This window comes from Rhinolophus sinicus, linkage group LG09 (genome assembly GCF_036562045.2).
Source record: "Rhinolophus sinicus isolate RSC01 linkage group LG09, ASM3656204v1, whole genome shotgun sequence".
Taxonomy (NCBI): domain Eukaryota; kingdom Metazoa; phylum Chordata; class Mammalia; order Chiroptera; family Rhinolophidae; genus Rhinolophus; species Rhinolophus sinicus.
Window position 1 is genome coordinate 111,831,728 of NC_133758.1, and position 21,659 is coordinate 111,853,386.

A 21,659-nucleotide genomic window follows, 5' to 3' on the forward strand; every position below is an offset into this window, starting at 1 on the left:
ACGTCCTGGCCTTAATTAGTCTAAGCCAGTGGTTCTCAAAGGTTTTGGATTCAGGACCTCTTGACATTTAAAAAAGTTTTTGAGTATCCGAAAGACCTTTCCATTTGTACCACATTAGAAACTAAAATTGACAACTTAAAATATTTGTTAATTCATTTTAAAATAACATTAACAAACCTATTACGTGTTAACATAAATAATACATTTTTTGTTTGAAATAACTGTATTTTCCCCAAATAGTTTAAAAGAGTGGCACCGTTTTATATTTTCGCAAATATCTTTGATTTTTGGCTTCACAGAGACAACCGGATTCTCATATCTGCTTTTGAGTTAATCTGCTGTGATGTTACATGTCTTGTAGTCTCTGCAAAATTGCACTGCACATTCATGAGAGGAGAGCAAAAAGGGCAAATAAATTCTTAGTGCCATTATACAAACAGTTTTGCCCTCGAAGATTCCCTGACAGGTTTCAGGGATCCATTAGCATTCCCTCAACCACACTTTGAGACCCCGAGGTTCCAAAGTATATTATTGATATTGTGTATGTATTAATTCAGAAAATATAAATTCAGATATGCAAATATAAAATGTTTATTTTCTACACTGTAACTTATGACCTCTCAAGCTGCTATTCTGCCTAATGTCTGAGAACATAATCTAGTCATTTCTGATAAACTTAGTCACTTCCGGGTTTCTTCAGAAATTCTGTATAAGCTCAATTCCCGAGTTCACGATTCCTTATTCTTCTCTCTGAGGTGAGGGTCACATGGGGAACGCAGGTCACACAGCAGCCACCTGGCATCAGATATGCAGAGTCCCGCTCTGGCATCATCAGGCCTGTCTCTGGCCGGCTGCAGTTGTGCCATCTGGCTGTCAGGGAAATATCTGCAGTCCCATTGGCCACCAATCAAGTCCTCCAGGCTGCCATTCTTAGCTGTGTCCCCGCATCACAACTGAGAGGTCCCGTCAAGCACTGGTCTCAACCAATTTCCCCGCCCTGGAATGGAGTTCCAACGGCCTCCCTGCGTCCACAGCAATCCAGGGGTTATCATCCCTTCTTCTTAGTGTCCAGACTCCTCGCACAGCCATGTCACTGTAGTGTGGGATACATCCCTGGGACCACTGCCTGGCAAAGTTCCAGAAGGGGGGTGGGGAGGACTCATCGCTACAGCTCCCACGCTGTGGTCACACAGGACCCTGCATGCTTTCATATGAGTCGTGCCATCTCCCTGGCTTTCACCCACACAGACAGCACACATCACTCTTGCTCAAATATTCACCTAAAGGGAGCTTGTGTCGTCATCCCTTCCGGGGCTCAGCCTGAAGAGGAAAGTCGGAAACAATACCACCCTGTCCCACTTCTGACACAACTCCCCCTCTAGCCCAGGCAACACTTATTTAATATTCTGACAAGCCTTTCCCCTTTTGTAGCTAATTTCATTTCAATCTATTGTTTAAATTTAAAGTCATGGGCATGTAAAGTAGAGCATAGGGACTATAGTCAATAATATTGCAGTAACGTTGCACGGTGTCAGGTGGGTACTAGACTTATTGGGGTGAGCACTTCATAAGGTATGTATGTCTAACCACTACATTGCACACCTGAAACTGATGCAATATTGAATGTCAACTGTGATTGAAAACAAATTTTAAAAAATAAGTGATTTATTTAATTAATTAATAAATGTATGCTCTGGTATCTCAGAGCTTTACTTTAAAAACTCAAGACCCCTTTTTTATTTCATTCAGCCCCAACTCCTTCAACTCAGACATCTTGGACTTCAAGACAATTGCATCAACTGTAAATTTTAGGTGCCTACTTAGAACTCAGAAAGTAAGAATTTGACTCTTCTTTAGAGTTCATTCTAATCGCAGACATAAAACTGTAATGGTAATAAGCTTCAATCTGATTTAATGGGGAAAGGGCTATGGGTATTAAAAACATACATACATACATATACATACATATATGTAAACACTAACAAGAAATTATGAGTTATATCAAAACACAATCATTTTACATTTGTATAATGATCGATTCCACATACACAAATGTAGTCAGTTATACATGTTACATTAATTATGAAAAGGAAACACTGTTTTTATCCACAAATTTTGATTAGTATTACTTCTCCTCCCCTTCTCCCTTCTTCTTCTGAAAATATATGAAATATCAAATACTGCTGGCCTATATGGGGTCCTCTGGCGGGATCCTAGGTGGTAAGATGGTACAGATAGACATGTAACTGGAGTGATGAGAACAGGTACTATTTAAGGAGAATGAAAAAATTAGTTAAGAACAGAGCGTAGTGCTTTATGAGTAATGGAGATACAAGGCCAGAATGTCTCCGATACAAAAAAATGAATAAATATATCAGAAAAAAAAATTCTCATTCATAAATATGAATGCAAAAATTCCAAATAAAATCTTGACAAATCCAATTGCGTAGTTAAAATTATCGCCTCATGACCAAATAGGACTTACCACAGAAATGCAAGCCAGGCAAATTTAAAGCTATCTATTTATGTAAAATGTTCACCTTATTAACAGATAAATACAAAACATACCTACAGCTCTCTCAATTGATACCTAGTATCAGAACCTGAAGTACTTAACATCTAATAGCCTCCACTTGAAGTTAAACATTTAACAACGAGAGAGAGAGAGAGAGAGAGAGAGAGAGAGAGAGAGAGAGGCAAAGAAACCAAAACATCCTCGTAACCAACTGTGAATAGAGAAAACATGTCTTTGATTCCACATAAGGCACCTAAAGCAAATATTACATTTAATGGCAAATAGGAGAAAGGTTCCCATGCAAGTCAAGGGGAAAGGGAGTTTTATTCCCCCTTCCAAGAAGGAAAGAAAAAATGAGACGGATAAGGTTCGGTTACGTCTACCTAGAAAGACAGACACAATCAACTGAAAAGATATTAGAATGAATAAGACTATTCAGAAATGTGGTCAGAATCAAGATCGATATTAACGGCTTTCTATACTCAGAATCACTGAAAATTGTATTGGGGGGAAAAAGATCTTTTAGGAGAGTGAGCGAGAGAGAGAGAGAGCAATAAAAATATATGGAATAAGTAGGAATAAATATAACAAGAAATGTTCAATGTTCTAAGTTTATATGAAGAAAACATGTCTAAAGATATTTTATTTGTAAGATTTTAAAAGCATATCAGTACGGCCCAGAAGATTCTCATCGACGGGCACAGGACTTCAGAAAACGCAAATTCCTTTTTGCTCCGCAATTAATCACCAGCCACTTCAAGGAGACAAGGACAGAGACTGGCCCAATGTGGTATTTAAATTTTTGGGCTAAACACACACATCTGTGTTTTTCTACTCGAAAACTGGCAAGATATAAAACACATTTAAAATCTTTTTTTAAATACCACGCACCAACGATCCCTTAGAGGCAGCAACGTTATATGGTGCTTAAACAATGAATTTTTTTCCAACAATAACAGTTTTCTTTAAATTCATTTACAAAACCTCACCACACAGCATGAGGCATAATTTCCTGGTAAGCAACTATAAAGTAGAATTAACTATCCTCAAATGACTGTGAGAGGAAGTCAGCCATATCAGATGAAGATGACCATAAACGCAGTTAAAAACATGCTCATTTACATAGGCCCCTAACCATGTTTAATTGCCGCACTAAAAATCCTAAATGTGTTCCCTTCAGATGCTGGTCTCTGCTTTTACAACTCAGAATAGTGTCAACTGAATTAACTTGTTTTATCGGAATGTCGCACTTGGCTTTTTAATTTACCTTACTGGTAACACTCACAAGCTCTAGCTGTCATGTCTACACATTTTGACCAGGCAAATTAATGTAATTAAATCCATCAAACTGATTTTTACGAGGTGAACAATGTGTTAAAAATAAAACATAAAACACTCTTAGCCTTCAACAACATGAATCATGATGAAGAACGCACAGGAAAAACCACAGAAGCGCTGCTGTCCGTTTCTACCTGGGACCTTACACACCTGGGACACGCTCATCCGCCCATGAACCAGGGAAGGGACGGTAAAGGAAAGGCACCAGCCAGCGTTGGAAACACAGCTGTTGCAGTCCTAAGTCACGGCCACCCTACCTGCCACATGCCCTGATCTCTGCAAGCCACAAGACCCTACCTAGCTTTTCATCCTAAGGTTAACCCAATCCTTTGTCCACCCTACCTGAGCTCCAAAACCCACTCTCCACTGGGCTGTCACCCACTCACCTTGTACATTCAGAGTGTAAAACCATTTGGCTTACTTTTGCTTCACCCTCTGGGTACCTTACTCTCTGGAATGAACTATTTGATTAGTAGACCCGAGTATGTTTGGATTTGGTTTCCTTCCTGGACTACCCTTTCACCTTTCCTCACCTGTACCACAGCTTCAGATGCTCACCTAACTCCCTCTACCCATCACTCAAAGACCAGGATACCACCCAGAGTTAAGGATAAACCATTCACTCCACCAATTGTTAAGGTAACTCCCAAGCATTCATGAAAGTATCTCTCCCTCATATATTATATAGACCCTTCAACAGGCAGTAGTGCATGAGAGAGAAGTGACTGATTCTGACCTGCCCAGGGAAAATTCACAAAGCACAAACCCATGTTGCTTTCCTCCCTAACACAATACCCATTGGTTACCATAATGCCCAGCTCAGTGAAGAGTCAGAAACCAACAGTGAGCACCCTAGGCAGCAAAGTGGCAATGATCTAGACTGACGTATTCCAACACACATTTAGTTGCACTAAAAGGCTCACTTAGCCAATTCACTAGATGACCCCTATTGCCATGAGAACTATGCAAGGGTGAGACTCCTAGTTTTCACACTAGAAGCAAAGTCTTCCTGTGGCTGCCAGAAATGACCAGTCCTAAGTGTTGGTCTTATGCTCTTACACCGACCAGGGGAGATACTGGGAATTCAGAGAAAGGTGAAAGCTCTTTGAAAATGATGAAGATTAACATGGGTGTGGACAGAAATCAAGACAGGAAAGAAAGGAGATGTGCTGTGATGTAATTACCCAGAGATACGGGCTGTTGACACTGTAACACATTTCATTTCAGTCTTTGTTTCCCATGTGTACAGACTGGTTCCCTCGACTCCATTTCAGTGGCATTCTTTACTTTGAGCCAAGCTAGAAAGCTAACCTAGAAAGTTCAAGTCTGCTTCTAGAACTTCCTGACAGCTAGACTTTGGCCCAAAGGGAGCCCTCACCAAACAGATGTGCCGTGTGACCTTGAGTCAGAGTTAACACAGTGTGGTGGAGGCAGGACGGGCAGCTGTTGCCTCTGCTGTTTTTACTTGCAGAATCAGTCAGAGAGAAATTTGATTTTTTGGCAGCATAGATCCTAATGTCCCATCCCCACTTTCATGAATGTCAAAGCCAGGGCCCGTCGTTCACTTTACCAGAATGAATCACAGCAGAGTTGATGCGCTCTTCGAGCCGGCAGCTGTGAGGTGGTCTCCTAACTGCCCTAAAAAAGGCAAAAGCTGTCGTTTCCCCAGCAGGCCTCTTGCAATGAGCAGTCCCTCCCCCAAACAGAAACATGCTCACTGCATGTAGCAAGAACTACAGTTTTATTATGTTCGAATCATTGTACATTTTCATCTCCTCTGTTACATAAGCTAGTGCTTACCTAACTGATAAAGAGCTCAACAACTATTCATTGAATTAATGCTGAAGATAAGGATGAAAATGAAATGGAAAAGAGGGAGGGAGGCTGGAAAGAACTGAAGAAGATGGACAGATGGACGGAAATCTAGATTATTTTTAAAAATTTATGGAATGAACATTTTTCCTGAAGTTTAGAATTTTTTGGTATCATAACAACCACTTTAGTAAATAATATATTTGAATTTATTTTGTATTTAATTTTCTGAATGAGAAAAAAAAAATGTGTTCTCCATTCCTATCCTATTGAAACTTATATTCTAATATACCCCATAATTTTATTTAAATGTTTCAGGTTAAGATTATAATTTTGTCATATACTTAATTACACATCTAAAAGGTAAGGAGAAAGTCTTCCATAATACATGAAGCTAAAATCAAATGTAGACATCAAAATAACACATGTGCAAAAACTGCACTCCAATTTTACTGCATGCATACAAATCATGGAGGCATGACAGAATGCTTTTACACCTTACAGTCTGGTCCAAAGACCTCTAACAGTTAAGACCCTTTCAGAGGTTCTGTAAAATCTCCCTTTTCTGAGTATATGTCTACATGAGGGCATATTTTCTTCATTTCTTCAACCAAAACAGTATATCACAACAGACTAAATATTAAAGCAAATATGGGAATCCAGCTTTTTCTATTAAGCCAGACACTAAAGAGATCTATAAAACTGTAAGACAGTGCCACTCTTTTCAATAAATACTTTTGTTTTGGAAATAGTTATTTTTCATAAAAATATCTATATTAATATATAACGGGGTTATTATTATTTTAAATGAATTAATTAATAAATGTATACTTTTTAATTTTCCCAGTTTGTATTTTTAATATGCTAAATATTGATAAAAACTAACCCACATCAACAAAAGCTTGTTGGGGTCCTCAATTTTTAAGAGTTTTAATAAACTATAAACAAATTAGCAAAATCCTATAACACTGACAGAATTCCTTTTAGTAAACAATAAATTACATTTAAATTTACCTAGCTTTCTACAGGTATAAAATACTAGGCAGCCTTTCACATTGCTGCAGTAGAAAGAACATGGTATTGAATACATGGGTTGAAATAGCAGTTTCACAACTTGTAAGCGATGTGGGCCTCTGGTCCCTAGTATTCTCACTTCTACCAATATGACAAACGCAACAAGTAAGCATAGCAAAACCAAAATCATTTCATGGTGCAAGCATTCTCGAACGTTTAATTACCCAAGATTATACACAGTGACTTTTAAATAATTATATACATTAACTGATTCAATTTTCTGGGAGAACCTACTTCACAGCCAACTCACTGTTCAGTTACACATTCTGTAGTAGCAGTTGCAGCATCACTGAGTGTGGCTGACGCCGTCACAAAATTGGTTCTAAAATATCTGTCCTGTTTTATGGAGTCTCAACAAAATACTTATCTGTTCACATGCCTGCACTGATTTAAAGATTTCTTTCTCAGTGAAGCCTGGATGTGGCCCAGGGACGCACCCACCTTTCAGTGAAGATGGGTTCCTGTAAGAGAACTGTCTAGGACACTCATCTCTGATGGCAGAAAATCAATTTTATCATAACCTGTTTGTCAGGCATCCAAAACCTAGAAATCTACTCTCCAATAGTAACAATCCAATAAACTCTCAATGGGCATGATCTCAATTATTTTTGTCATCTAAGTTTTACAAAAAGGATGGTTGAGGAGAGTTAAGGTCTGAGAATAGTGCTTCAAAGCAGGAGCTTTTTTCTTCTTTTTTTTTCCATGCTCCCAGAAGAATATTCTAAAACTCTGCAATACACTTTTTCAGTTGACATCTAAAATTTTTCATCATAAGTTTAAATGGGATATAATTTCCAGTATATTGTAAACATTCTCATTTTAAAACAAAACTGTTACATCACTCTTTAAAGGGTACCAAAAAAATCTAAATTCCCCAGGAATTTAATAGACACCCTCATCCATTTATAAAATACTTTAATAAGAGTAAGAAATTTTATGTGGTTTTTGCTTGAACTCATTTACATTCATTTCCACACAGAATTCTTCCCTAATTAACACATTTTTTTTATTTCTGAAAGTTTTTATTGATCGCCCTAACATACTTCTCTACAATAGAAATATTTATCTTCAAATCTTGCAACTGAACTTTGAAATTCTGTTTGATTTATTTCAGACTTAAAAGCTCAAACTAAAAGTATATGTAAGAGATGCATTTCTTTATGAAATGGATGACGCTCCCTTTTCTTCTTTTTTAGAATTTTTCATAGGCCTGTAAATATTACTTATGTGAGTATGAGACAAGCTTGCACATCAATTTTTCTATTTTTCATTTTTCCCTTTTTATGAAAAGATTGAAAAATCTTGTTCACTTAAATAAGAAGATGAACAGGGACAGAGTTTTGTTACGGCAATGTTACTCGATTCTTCAAAATCAGTTAATCATACATCAAATGTTTTTCATAACCTATCATCTAAAAACTCAATTTCATCTTCCTACAAGTTTCTTGAAAACAAAGAATTGAAAACCACTTGAGTTACAAAAGGATCTGTCACCTACCATTTAGGTCATTCAGTTTTCAGTACCAACACTGATACTTCTAACTGATCCTCTGCTTACTGCAAGGGATATTTTCTACCATGGAGCGAGGAATGAGTGACAGGCCCATCTGTATTCTTCTTGTGACATGAGGAAGAGAACTTGTGAAGAGGGAGGCAGAAAAGGAAAAACTGCTTCAGAGATGCTTTCTTGGGTGGACCAATTTTAGGAAAGACTATGGAAATTGCGGACTTAGAAATTGATTCCCTCAAAATCAACTGTGTCCTTTGTAAAGAAATCACGTACTAATTGGAAGACCTCAGGTTTAAGGGATACACTATTCTTCCACTCCTCTTAGTATTGTTATCTCTCTCTCTCTCTCTCTCTCTCTCTCTCTCTCTCTCTCTCTCTCTCTCTCTCTCTCCCCCAAAGCCCTTTAACAGAAAGCAGTCATATGAAGATCACCTCTGCATTTATTATAAAGACACTGATGATGACACGATCATCCCAACAATACATACGCTCTAAATCCTTGCTACTCAAAGTACGGTCCTCAGAACAACAGCATAAGTATCGTCTGTGACCTTGTTAGAAATGCAAAATTTAGGCCCCATCCCAAACCCACGAAATCAGAACCTGATTTAACAAACTCCCCAGGAGATTCATATGCACACAAGCATATAAGCACTGGTCTAAGAAGAAGGGAAATACTTTTGAAAACTTAATAGGTAGTAGACATTTGTCTCTTGAAGAAATAGTATTTCCTCCATTCTGGCAAGAATTAGATATCCCTCATGTTTCCAATGTTCTCCATCTTACTAGCACCAGCCAGTTTATTTCCTAAGAGTATGAGGCTCAAACTAAAACACATATTGGAAACACATTTCTTCCCATTGCCCTGGACTTCCTCTCCACAGCGGCTAGAGTAGAATTTACATCACAAATCGGACCACAGCACACCCCTACTTAAAAGCCTTCAAGGTGTGTCCAAGTTCAAAGTGAAATACAATCTGTGAGCACTTGGTTACCTGGCCCCGTTACCTCTCTCATCTCCTCTCCCAACTGCCTTCCATTTTTTACTATACTATTCTTTTAGCGCCCCACACACACCACGGGGCACCTGTGCAGCCAGCTGTCGCTCCCTAGGATACCCTCGCCCAAGTACTGTCCCACTAACCCTCACTTGTTATTCAAGGCCCAGTTCAGGCATCTTCTCCTCCAGGAAGCTTCTGCTTATGCCACCCGCACTCACACTCACACACAATGGGCAAGGTTTATTCGCTTTGGATTCCCACAGAACTTCACATTTTATATTTAAATCATCCCTATCTCCCTAAATAGACAATAACCTCCTCCGGGGACTCATAAAATTAACGACATAAAGCAGGTAATAAATACTGAGTCAAATTGAATAAAATAAAATTGAATTCTTAATCATAAGAACTGTAATCACTCTTACAATTAGCATATTTGCGTCTTCCCTGATCTTATACTTTTGGTGTTTTTATGCCATCTGGTAGTTTTTTACGTTTTGGTTTTATTTATTTATTTATTTTAATAATCTACCTCAATTGTTTTTTGCAACAAGGCAGGGTACAAATATAGAACATGACTGTGTGACTTTGGTGAAAACACATGATCTACTTATATCGATTAAACAGTAATCATAAAATCATGTTAAGTAGGTACTATCAAATTTGGGATGCATGTGAAATATTTTATACGAACTATAAACATTACATACATGGCGATTGTTTGTTTTTATTAAAATCATATCCAATAGCAAAAATTACAGTAGTTAGAACTTTAAACCAACAGGAAATACCTTAAGAAATAAGACAAACTTTAAATGAGAAGGTCCTAACCTTTCTACTGCTATACTTTTAATATTTACTTCAGTATAATATTAATACCCTGGAGTGGCCTTTGCACGATTCTATGTTGTCTGAGTCTCCTGTGCTTCAAGAAGGATGTAGAAAAATAAGTGATCATTTGAAATGGCTCAGCTTCTGAAACACAATCTGCCATCATGAATATTTTATTTATTGAAAATATTTCCAGGCTTATCCTTTTCAGCAATCCCACATCATAACGCTTTATGTCACCTGCCGGTGACAGAAATCATCACTAACCCCGCACAGAGGCCCCTTTCACACCACACTTGAGCAGCTACAATATGGCAGCCACTCGTCACACCCCTGAGGAATCCTAGCGCAAATGCATAAAGGACTATAAATAAGGCAGAGAGAATTAAACCGTCATAGGTTGTGAAGGATGCATCTTAACATAAGTCAAAGAAACTAATAAATAACCAGTTTGCTGCAGGATGAGAAGAGGAAACAATCACCAACTGGCTTAGAACCACAATTTGTCAACTTATAGAACCAGAAAACTAGCACCCACATCTTGGTTTTACATGCCATTGCTCACTAAAGAGAATCATGGCTCCTTGGAGAGCTGGCTGATTCCAGGGCTGGCTAGAGAAGGTACACGATGAGCCTGGGGCATCCTGTTATGCCAGAAAGTAAGGAAAAGCTCAAAGAATGCTAAGACATGTCACAAGGATTCAGATAATAAATGACGGGGGAAGGGGAGAGAATAGGACACTAATAAAGACAGAGAACAATGAGGAGACAGGAAGACTCAGAGTGTAAAATGCCGAGAGCTGACTCTTAGAAGCAGAGGTGCTGCTGGCGTTGGGAAGCCACCGGTTTGCACGCAGCGCAATGAAACCTGGTTCAGGCGATAATTATCAAGAGATGTTAAACCAAGAGGTTTTGATTCGGAGCAGCACGCGTACGTGGTCTCAGACTGTCTCCCCAGGGACTGCTCACCAGTAACAACTGGGCACATTGGACAATACCCAGACCAGGTGGACAAAGTACTTCTACGTGACAAAGCAACAGAGGGAAAACTTCTTCACCTGCTCTCCATCTCCACACATGAGATAATCCGTATTTTTAAAGTCCTTAGTATGCTATTCAGAAAAGGCTGCCTTTATTACACACAGAAATGGAGTTTTCCCGGGGAGCGATCACACAGATGGATGAAGTGAACATATGTCATTCTGTGGCAGCCCAGCTTCCAGCCCAGTTCCAACATCACTTCAACTCCCTTTGGGGGAATTTTCTCCTCCGCTGTGCAGCCCTGGTGAAAGCATAAAACCAAATACATGTTCTCTGACTACAGAAACCAAAGACACCCGTCGGGGACTGCTTCCAGAAACCTTCTACTCCTGGGGATAGGTTGGTGAGCACAGAGGCAAGCTTCGTCAACCAGACGCACTCTCTCAGGAGTGGGAATATGAAGCCGAGTCCGTGCACGTGCCGAAGTCACGGTTAGGGTCGACGCATGTCAGCAACAGAACCGGGGGTTTGGTTGAATGTTCTCGCTGCCTGCAGACCGGCCAAGCTCTTCTCGGTTCCAAGCATAGCTCTGCAGTCTCCCTTCAATCCCAGGGAGCTTCTCCCACCCCAGACACTTCTAATAAATTCCTTCTTTGCTTTTAAGTCAGAGTCTATTTCCTTTGCTGGCAACAACCACAAAGATGATAAGTGTATGGAATAAAATATAAAGACATAGGGAATAAAATGATATAATTTCGCATCTCTTTGGATGACTTTTATTCTTTTCTAGTGGTTTGGTGCATTGGAAAACATCCTGGCCGAAGAACATGAGGATCTAAAACCTCGTGCAGGCTTTCCATCCGCTGGCTTTAACATCCAAAGTGTGAATTCACTGTGCTGCTTGATTTTTTCCCCTCATCTATAAAGGAAATGGTTTAAACTGCAAGTTTTCTTGTAGTCATCAAATATGCTTTGTAGAAAGGAGATTCTGAACGACAATACCAATAATATAGACCTTCTTTCAAGAAATAAACATATGGATGATTGATGAATTTAGTGTTTCCCATTCTTTTTTAATATTGTCTTGCATGCAAATAAGGTGGTATAGTCATTTCTAGCATGACAAATAAACAGAAATCAAACACTTTCGGACTGTTTCCCTAAGAGAATGACATCCCTATCTCAGAAGACATAGCTGTAAGGAATAAATAGGCTTGAAATATTATTACTCAGTAAATACCATTATATTCATAAGATCCACAGGCAAAGTGCTTCTTCTGTAGATTTTTACATTTTCTAATATCACAGCATTCTCCTGAAATGTGCTTTTCTTTATGTTCTCAAATGTGTATAAATACCAGCCTTACATAAAAATTTCAAGTTCAGAGAATATATAATCCCTTTTAAAATTCATAGACGAGTTTGATAGACATGTTTTGCTAAATATATACAAAGTTGACTAGTGCCCTTACTAAGGAATATATCCATGAGAGTACTAGGGTTCAATTTTCCTGAGAGATCTAAGTTACTAGTGTCCAAGTCAGCCCATTTTCTTAAACTGGCATTAACCATAAATTGGCAAGAATCAAAAAACCCTGCGGGAGGTCATACCACGAGGTCAGAAGTTTCAATATTGAAACTGAGACATCCGCAGATGTGTACTACTGTGAATTCTTTAAAAATTAAAAAGTGAAGCCATCCTCAAAAAGTCATTCAAATCAAGAAGACTAACAATCATTAAATCATAGCTCTATGAATAATGATTACTTAGTATGAACATTAATCAAGCATTTATTGCTTTTGAAATACTAGGAGATTTTGCTCCTCTCTTGAAAGTTTTGTTTCCCTAGACCTCAGCTTGTGAACACTATTTATTACTGACTCTCAACAATTCAAAACCCAGGGGATGCCATCTGTCATGTAAGTCACTGTACTAAATTCTGGGGCAGCAAAGAGAACTAAGAATTGGTCTCTGGCCTTAGGGCACACAAAGCCAGGAAACCGATATATTGTGGTACATGCGAGAAGAGAGACGGCATCTAGAAATGGTACCTAGTCAAGGAAGCAATTAACTGTTTGGGGGCAGAGAAAAAGCTTCAGAGAAAAGGTGATACATTAAACCATGATAAAAAGGTAAAAAATATGACTACTAAAACCGTATCTAGAGAATGGACCTCAGAGTCCGTCGTACCTGAGGGTAAACCCCAGCTCTGCACCCTGGTGGCCACGGGAAATGGAGGAGGTGGTTTGGAAACCCACAGTCTTGCCCTCATGCTGCCAGTGGGCTGTGATCCTATGCAATTTCACTTAACCTCTTTAGGCCTGTTTCCTGGTCTATGAAGGGAGTCAAAGAGTCACGCTTTAATCTCTGATTTCCCCTCTGGTTTTTTCATAAGTCTGTATTTTATATCAAGTTATAAAAATTCCTATGTCAGTTGGATGTCTTCACTTAGCAAATATTTATAGAAGACCTACTATGTGCCCGGCACTGTTCTAGGCACATAGGATATCTCAGTGGACACAACAGGCCAAAATCTCAAGGAAATTACACAGAAAATATCTATTGAAAAACTTAAAATGCTTCAATGTCTCTTTGTTCACACATCATTTCCCTGTGAGGTGTATATATTTAAAATAACACTGAGAAATTTGAGATAACTGAACATTAACACATAAAGAAAGTCAGATGGAGATGAAGTGTAGTTGATCACACTGACCTCAAGATGTTTCTCTAAATTCACCCCAAATCAGTCTGGGCAACTTGACAGAAAAGTACTACATTAATGAGCTCTCTTAAACCAATGTGCTACTATATAGCTACCTTGCTTCTTCATTTCAACTATTAACATCGTTTCTTGAGAGCTATGATATAACCAAGCGAGTCTTATGTACAGGTAAATAACATCTTTACATGGTAAGAAAATATAAATACAAAAACCTATCATCTCACTTCTTTTTCAGATAGTCCACCTCCATATCTCGTCTTTTCCAGCCTTGTTTCAGACTATTTTATTACACAAGGTCTTTATTTGAGAGTCATACATTATCATTTTCCAAAAACTGGTTTATTATTCAATAAGCAGTTGTGGGGCATCAGCAATTTCAGGCAGCTCCCTCTGGGACAGACACTCACTCAGAGCATGTCAGAGACGGGGGTTGTTGGAAGGATGCGAGGTGAGGGACGGAGGAACAGAAACCACCTGCTCTCAGAATACACCGTGACTGGGGAGGCATGTGACAACTCCGTCTTCGGGGCTTGGCCTCTTGCTTCCCTCATCTACACACTTCTCTGCGTGCCCCTCCCCGTGATCTCATGGTGATCGCCTCCTCATGGGGGCTACAGCTCCCTGCACTCTGCTGCCTGCCTCTGTGTCATTCTAGGAACTGCATCCCCTCCTCCGGAGAGATCTTACTGGGTCGTGCTCACTTTCCCGCATAGAGCATCCCTGTGGGACCCAGGTCTCATGTTGCCGCTCCCCCTTCCACAACTCTGTGCCTTTGCCTGCCTTCCAATGGTCAGGATGATGGGGGGGGGGGGGTAAGTGAGGGGTCACACCATGCAAAAAAACAAAAGCAAAAGCCCTGGTACCAGATGCAAAAGGAACCATTCAAAAGAGGACTATGACAGGCAGTACTACAAGGTTTCTAAGAAAGGCCCCGAGCGCTGCTCAGGCACCTTCCAGGAACTTCAGCACAGGATGCTGGTGTCTCACCATAAAGACTGCACCTACACAGACCGACCCACAGCCACGCCCACCAAGTGAGGTCATTTCTTTAAAGTCACAGGAGGCAAATACATACAGCATGTACCAGAAATTTACAATTCAAAAAGGTGTGAAGAGGTGGGTCTGTGTATGTGTTTTTGTATAAATAAGCTCAGCTTGGGAAACTACTCTTTAAAGCAAAACCAAACTAAAACACATACAAACAAAACACACTAAAATCATGATTTTTAAAGTTGAGCCAGTCAGCATCAAATGTGCACTGCAAAGCGTCATGTCTTAAATTTCAGCTCTCAACCATCACAGTCTCCCAGCTGTGAAACTCAAGTACGTTAACAAATGGCCAGGATTCTGCGTGAGGGAGCAATCACCCTAGGAGTATTTTCCAAAGCTTCAGCAGCCTCATTTTACGAGGGAGGGGAGGGCAGCCAGCCCTACACACGCCAGCCTGAGGGTTCTGTCCGGCCTCATATGTAAAAGTTGCAGCAACTACAAAACAAAACACAACCAAGAAAACTTTGGAATACAGTTTGCTCTATGGTGAAGACTTTCATAAAGTACTGGAGCCACATGAAAGAAGAGGACACCCATCACTTGTTCTCTTCCTTTCTGATGGAGGGCAGGAGAAAACACATCTCCGAGGGGAAGGAAGTCGCCTCAGAATGAAGCGGCTACCAAGGAAAGCAGAGAAGGGATGTGAAAGTGGGACCTTAGTGACTGGCGGAGGCAACGATCAAGCCTCACCTCCAGCCTCCACAGCTCTGGTTTTACCCTCTAATACCCAGCCAAAGAGATTCTTGGGCCTTTCACACTGTGGAGAAGACATCATCTCTCCTGACTCCTGGGCGTCCATCAGCACAAATCTAGGGGGAGCCCTGGAGCTCCACGACCACAGACAGGACAGAGAACAGAGAACCCTTTCCTGCAGCAACACTCACAATCTCACCATGTTTATCATCCTGGGTGGTGTCAGAACTAATCTTATTAGTCCTTTAGTCCCCCTTTTCACTGGCTCTCCCAGAAGCTCAAGGCCTCCCAGCCACCTCTAGGTCCCACCCAGCTCTATGGACAGTGAGGCAACCCCAAAGTCAGCAGGGACTGCCCACCCTCATCTCTGCTTGATTCCTGCCATGACTGCTTGTGAATATATGATGCACTGTGAATTCTATTTATCTCTGTGTTTCTTCCATTAAATTGTAAGCTCCATGACAGCAGAGATTTTTGTATCTTTTGTTAACTGCTGTAACCCTAGCACGTTCAGAGCACTCAGTAAGAATGTGTTCAGTGAAGGAATGTCCAAACAAGCTGTTAAAAAACAAACAAACAAACAAAAAAAAACGCAGGGGCAGAAGAAAGGTTGTTTATTCTAGACTTGACAGGTTTTAGTCTTTTAGGAGTGACGGAGAGCTTGGCCTCATAATATATGAAATTAATATATTCAACACATACATCACTAACAAAAACCATATCTATCAACCCTGGAACATTGCCCTAAAAAGAGCTACTCTGCCTTTCTGAATTTCTGTAATAACTTTTCACACAAAATATATTTATCTTCAAGTCAATATTAATTTTCAACAACTAACTGCTTTCCAAATTAGTACCAAAATGGCTTCCATTGTCTACAGTGTATTTTTCAGTGTCAAACACACATAATCATTTTAATGAGCATGTTTTCTATCTTTTATATTTTATTTTAAAACTAAAATATTCATAGTCACTTGAAGTGTTAAAAAGGTGTAAACACTCATTTACCTAAATGAGTTGAAAACATATGTCCCTATGAAAACTTGTGTGCAAATGTTCAAACCCATGGTTTTCATAGTCGCCAAGACATGAAGGCCACAAGGTGGCCTGTAGGAGGTGAGGGAATAAGCACAGTATGGTCCGTCCAGACAATGGAATACTGCTCAGCGATAAAAAGAAACGAGCTATCAAGCTATGACGAGATGTGGAGAAGCCTTACACGTACACTGTTAAGTGAAAGAAACCGTCTGAAAAGGCTACACACTGTATGATCCCAACTGTATGACATTCTGCAAAAGGCAAAACTGTGGAGAGAGCCAAAAGCTCGGTGGTCGCCAGGGGTTAGGGAGGTGGGGCATGGGGTGGGAAGGAGGGAGCTGCAGGTGGAGCACAGAGGATTTTTAAGGCAGTGAAGTGTGACATGGCAATGGTGGACACATGACATTACAGATCTGTCAAAATCCGCAGAACTCCGTAACACAAAGATGGAACCCTGATGTAAACGATGGGCTTTAGTTGATGATAACGTATGAATATTTGCTCACCAATTATAACCAATGTTCCACACGGTGCAAGTTGTTAATAAGAGGAGAAACTCTGTGTGGCAGGGGAGACATGGGCATGAATGGAGAACCTGGGAAAATACATCAGAGATTTAAAGGCACCCATTTTTAAGTTGAGGAACTCACAGAAGACAAGAACGGCTTATGCTTTAGAAAACACTGCTTTGAATCAAATCAAAGTAGAAAAAAAAAATGCTTGTTTTCCCCCCCGGCTTTTTTAATCATGAAGGCAAATATGCCAAACACCTGCTTCTGATGCTAGGCTTGCTTTGACTCTTCCTAGGTTGGCCTTCAGTGCAGACCCCGTTCCTGAAAAAAGCCAAACCCTCATCACAGCCACTTCCAAGGACTTAATGAGCTGCAGAAACCAGGTCTGTAGAAACGGCTCACATGCTAGCATTTGACAGTGTCTTAAGTGCCTGTAAATGAATATTGAATAATGCAAACTGGTAACCTGTTGACAAGGCATTTGCATCAATCAAGGGAATAGTCATGTAATAAATTCACATCTGACCCTTTTAACCTTTCCTCCTATTGATCATTCTGAAGCTGGTAGGTTCCTGCATGAGGCTGATGGCCGGAAGGAAATGGAAAGGAAAGAAGAGCATCCTAGGAGAACGACTAAGAAAAAGGTACAGAAGTTGGTGACAGAAGCTCGTTCTTAGGGGGAAAGAATGACAGGACTTAATTCCACAACCCAAGCTTTTCCAAGTCCATGCTCTCCCCATGTTATCACTGTCCTTGTATCTAAATAGCACAGCTCCCGCGGGCACAACTTACCAGCAAGCTCCTTGCATTTCCCTCAGTACTAAGGCAAGAAGGCCATGCATACAGTTCTTATCAAGTGAAAGCCAAAGTCAAATCCTGAGAGTCAGGCAAGTAACGGTGCAAGTAAAATGCCTTTGGTCGTAAATCAAAACCTAAGAGGGACTGAACGAGGGTGACCCTTTAATAGTATTCTCTCCAAGCTTGACAGCCCAAGTGAGAAAACAAAGTGTGGGGGTGAGGGGTCATCACCTGTGCAAAGACAAGGGATGCGGCATCTGATAAGAGTTCAAGCAACTTCTCACGTGACACCAGGTAAAGCTGCTATCGGTAGGACTAGGCTTCTGTTCTCAGAGAAGATATGAAACGTTCCCATCCGATTATATCCAAAGATGATACTGTGATCTATCAAAAAGACATGACTACTTTGGGTGAATGCTTCAAATGCCCTCCAGTTCTGCCTCTGCCGAGCAGGGTGCTGCATCTCCCACCTACTTGGGAGGTGCCGAGCACAAGTCTTAACTGAATGATGAACTCGGAGGGGCTCCCAGGATGGAAATGAGACTAAAAGTCCTGTCTGCACCTGGAGACCTGTTTGCCAAGCATCAAAGGAAACAGGCTTGTTGAGCGTCGCTGTGGAGAGGAGAGACAGATCAAATGATAGAAGGTACGGATGAAAAAGCATCAAACGAAACGACTGTCCTGTGAGGCAGTGAGATGTCTGCCACCAAAGGGTGGCGTTGGCTCCACTTGCTGAAAACGGTGTTTCCTAGGCCGGGTACTCATCTGGCTCCTTCCTGAAACTGCGGGGAAAGCCCGGAAACACACAGTTTTAACCAGCAGCCAGGACAATTCTCACGTAGACAGAAAACAACATACACAATCCTGGCAAAACAACCAGGCCCTCGCAAACCTGTGGACAGATTCCCCACATGTGGTGAAAGTGACACTGGAGGAACTGTGACGTCTCTGAAATTTAATTTCTGTGAGATCACAAGGGCAGGTAAAACAAAATAGCAGCGGCAGCAGCAATAGGAATACAGGAAACATGAGAACATCTGTGACTTGAAATGCACTGTAGTGTCATGTCCAAGCAATCAGGCTCTGCATGTAAAACGGCCTGGATTCAAGTCCTATGCCACTGACTAGCTCTGCGACCTGGAGAGAAGTATTCTCACAGAGAAATGAGGAGTAATTAACTCTGTGTTAAACATTTACCTAAAATTACAGAGAATGAAGAGTAATGGCAAGAAAAGAATGGACAGATCTGACGTGTTTTTATTTCAAAATACAAATTACGAAACTATAAAAGAAAAGAAAAACCAATCTTATTACTTTAAAATACAAATACAGCCAATAAGCATATAAGAAATATACAAGGCCATTAGTCATCAGGTAAATGCAAATCTAAATCACACCCGCGGGGACAGCTATAACAAAAGCCATTTAACGTGCTGGTGGAGGTGTGGAGAAATGGAAGCCTCCCTATACTGCTGGTGAGAATGTAAAATGTGCAGCCACCTCTGAAAACCAGTTTGGCAGTTCCTCAAATGCTTAAATATACGAGTTACCATATGATCCAGCAATTTCACTCCTAGCTGTATACCCAAGAGAACTGAAAACAGCCATTAAACAAAAATCTGTGCATGAATGTTCACAGCAGCATTAATCGTAATAACCAAAAGGTGGAAACAATCCGAATGTCCATCAACGGATGAGTGGATAAATTAAATGCGACATATACAAACAATGGAATATTATTCAGCCATAAAAAAATAACGAAATACTAATATTAGCTTGGTGCAAAAGTCATTGCAGTTTAAAAGGTTAAAAATAATTATAAAAACTGCAATGACTTTGGCACCAACCTAATACATGCTACAAACATGAACCTTGAAAATATTGTGCTAAGCGAAAAAAGTCAGTCATATAAAACGACATATTTTATAACTGCATTTATATGAAATATTCAGAATAGGGAAATCTATAGAGACAGACATCAGATGAATGGTTGCTGGGGCCAAGGGGAGCGGGGATCAGGGGTGATGGCTAAGGGTTTCTTGGGGGGAGGGGTGTAGGGAGCGGGCTGTAAGCTGACAAGGGCCTTGCAGCTGCAAGGTCAGGAAGCCTCGCCTCAGCATTTGCCCAGAAAATACAAGGTAACACTAATACAGCCACAAACACACAAACTTACCAATGCACAGAACAGAATGTTCTACTGATACCTGCTTGTTCTGCTAATACTTGTTTGTATAGACAATTGTTCTAACACTGTATATAAACCGTGTGTGAAATAAAGACTGCGCCACTGCCCCTCCATCCGTGGACGGTGGACCTCTGGATCCCAGCTTCCCTGTCTCTGCGTCTGTTCTCAATCTCCTCGCCCTTCCCCTCAGGCCAACCCTTCCTGGCTGCACAGGCCACGGCAGAGGGGCATGAAAGTGTTTTAAAACTGATTATGCTGATAAATGCACAACTTTGTGAATATACTAAGTCACTGAATTATACACTTCAAATAGGTGAATCATACGGTGGATTAAATCTCAATAAAGCTGCTTTTTAAAAAGATATACCAGGGGTGCCAAAAAATGTATACACATGACTTGCATTCATCTTTTGTTATCAGTATATATTGAGTATTACAATTTTAATACAATTTTTGCCTTTCTTAAAATGTGTATACATTTTTTGGCACCCTCTGTGTAAAATAAGGAGAAACATCTCTCTAGGGTAAAAGTGCGTGAAGCTTTGCGTGTCCAGCACCCTTTTCTTTGGGGAGCAGCCTTCCCCATCTCTGTGTCATTCCAGGAGGGCTACCACACCCCACTCTTGGCACAGAAGCTGCTCGAAATTTCTGCCTCTTGCCTCTCTGAGCTGTTCCTGTGCTTCCTGAGGCCTACTTATTCAAGTCTGTTTCAATTCTGTGTAAGCGCACACTTTACACACTAACTCTCTTTTTTGCTTAGATAATCTCTCAGTGTAGGTTGCTTGTAATCACAAAACTCTATTTGATATACACTCTCAACTCTCCCAATCCTTTCTCTAGAAGTGATTCTATAAACAATTTGCTGTGAACTCTACTACATTTTCTCTATGTATATACAGTTTCATATCCACATATATAAATGTGTCTTACTAGCATAATACTATATATTGTATGACTACATCACAATTAATTTTGTCATTTGTCCATGAATAGTTAATTGTTTTATTTATCCATTTTACTGTTAAAATCAAGGGGAGTAGGGAGTACCCATAAAAAAATGTATCAGGTTAAAATCCAACAAACATTATTAAATAGACTTAGTGGTTAAAAATAAAAAAATTTTACATACTTTATAGAGGAAGCTGAAAAATAATTTTTAATTAATTTTTGTTTACAGTTTAGTTTGGCAGATAACATAGAACAATTAAATATCAGAAAATATGCAAAATTGCATGACAATCATCTTATACAAGTTGAAGTTATGCAAATTCAATTCAATTTTATTAAATGTCAACTGTGTAATATGTTTCAATGTGCTGATTATATTGGCCTTCCACTTGTCCAGATACAGACCTTACAGCTCAGCATACTTATCCACCTAGTCAACATTTTGAAATTGTCACAAATGCAAAAATTGATAGACAAAATTTTCAGAATATCAAATACACTTAGGACAAAAAAAGCTCATGACCTTTATTATGGTAATAAAGTCTACCTTATTTAGTGCTTACTAAGTCTTACGATCTCCGTTATTTCTCAAAACAATCCTTTGAGGCAGGTGTTGTTAGTATAATAACCCAGGGTGTTGTGGTACA

General features: G+C 40.0%; 1 protein-coding gene across 9 annotated transcripts in view; it reads right to left on the reverse strand.

Annotated features, from left to right (window-relative positions):
• IMMP2L (inner mitochondrial membrane peptidase subunit 2) overlaps nt 1-21,659 on the reverse strand; it is a 538,968-nt gene that overhangs the window by 391,910 nt on the left and 125,399 nt on the right. Inside the window, exon 5 of one of the 9 annotated variants that reach the window (XM_074341018.1) lies at nt 18,278-18,661. The exons of the other annotated variants lie outside the window; for them this stretch is intronic. Coding sequence (XP_074197119.1) covers nt 18,628-18,661 — 34 coding nt within the window. The 3' untranslated portion in view covers nt 18,278-18,627. Of the gene's footprint in view, nt 1-18,277; nt 18,662-21,659 lie in introns of those variants that run through there. 9 annotated transcript variants of the gene reach the window in all.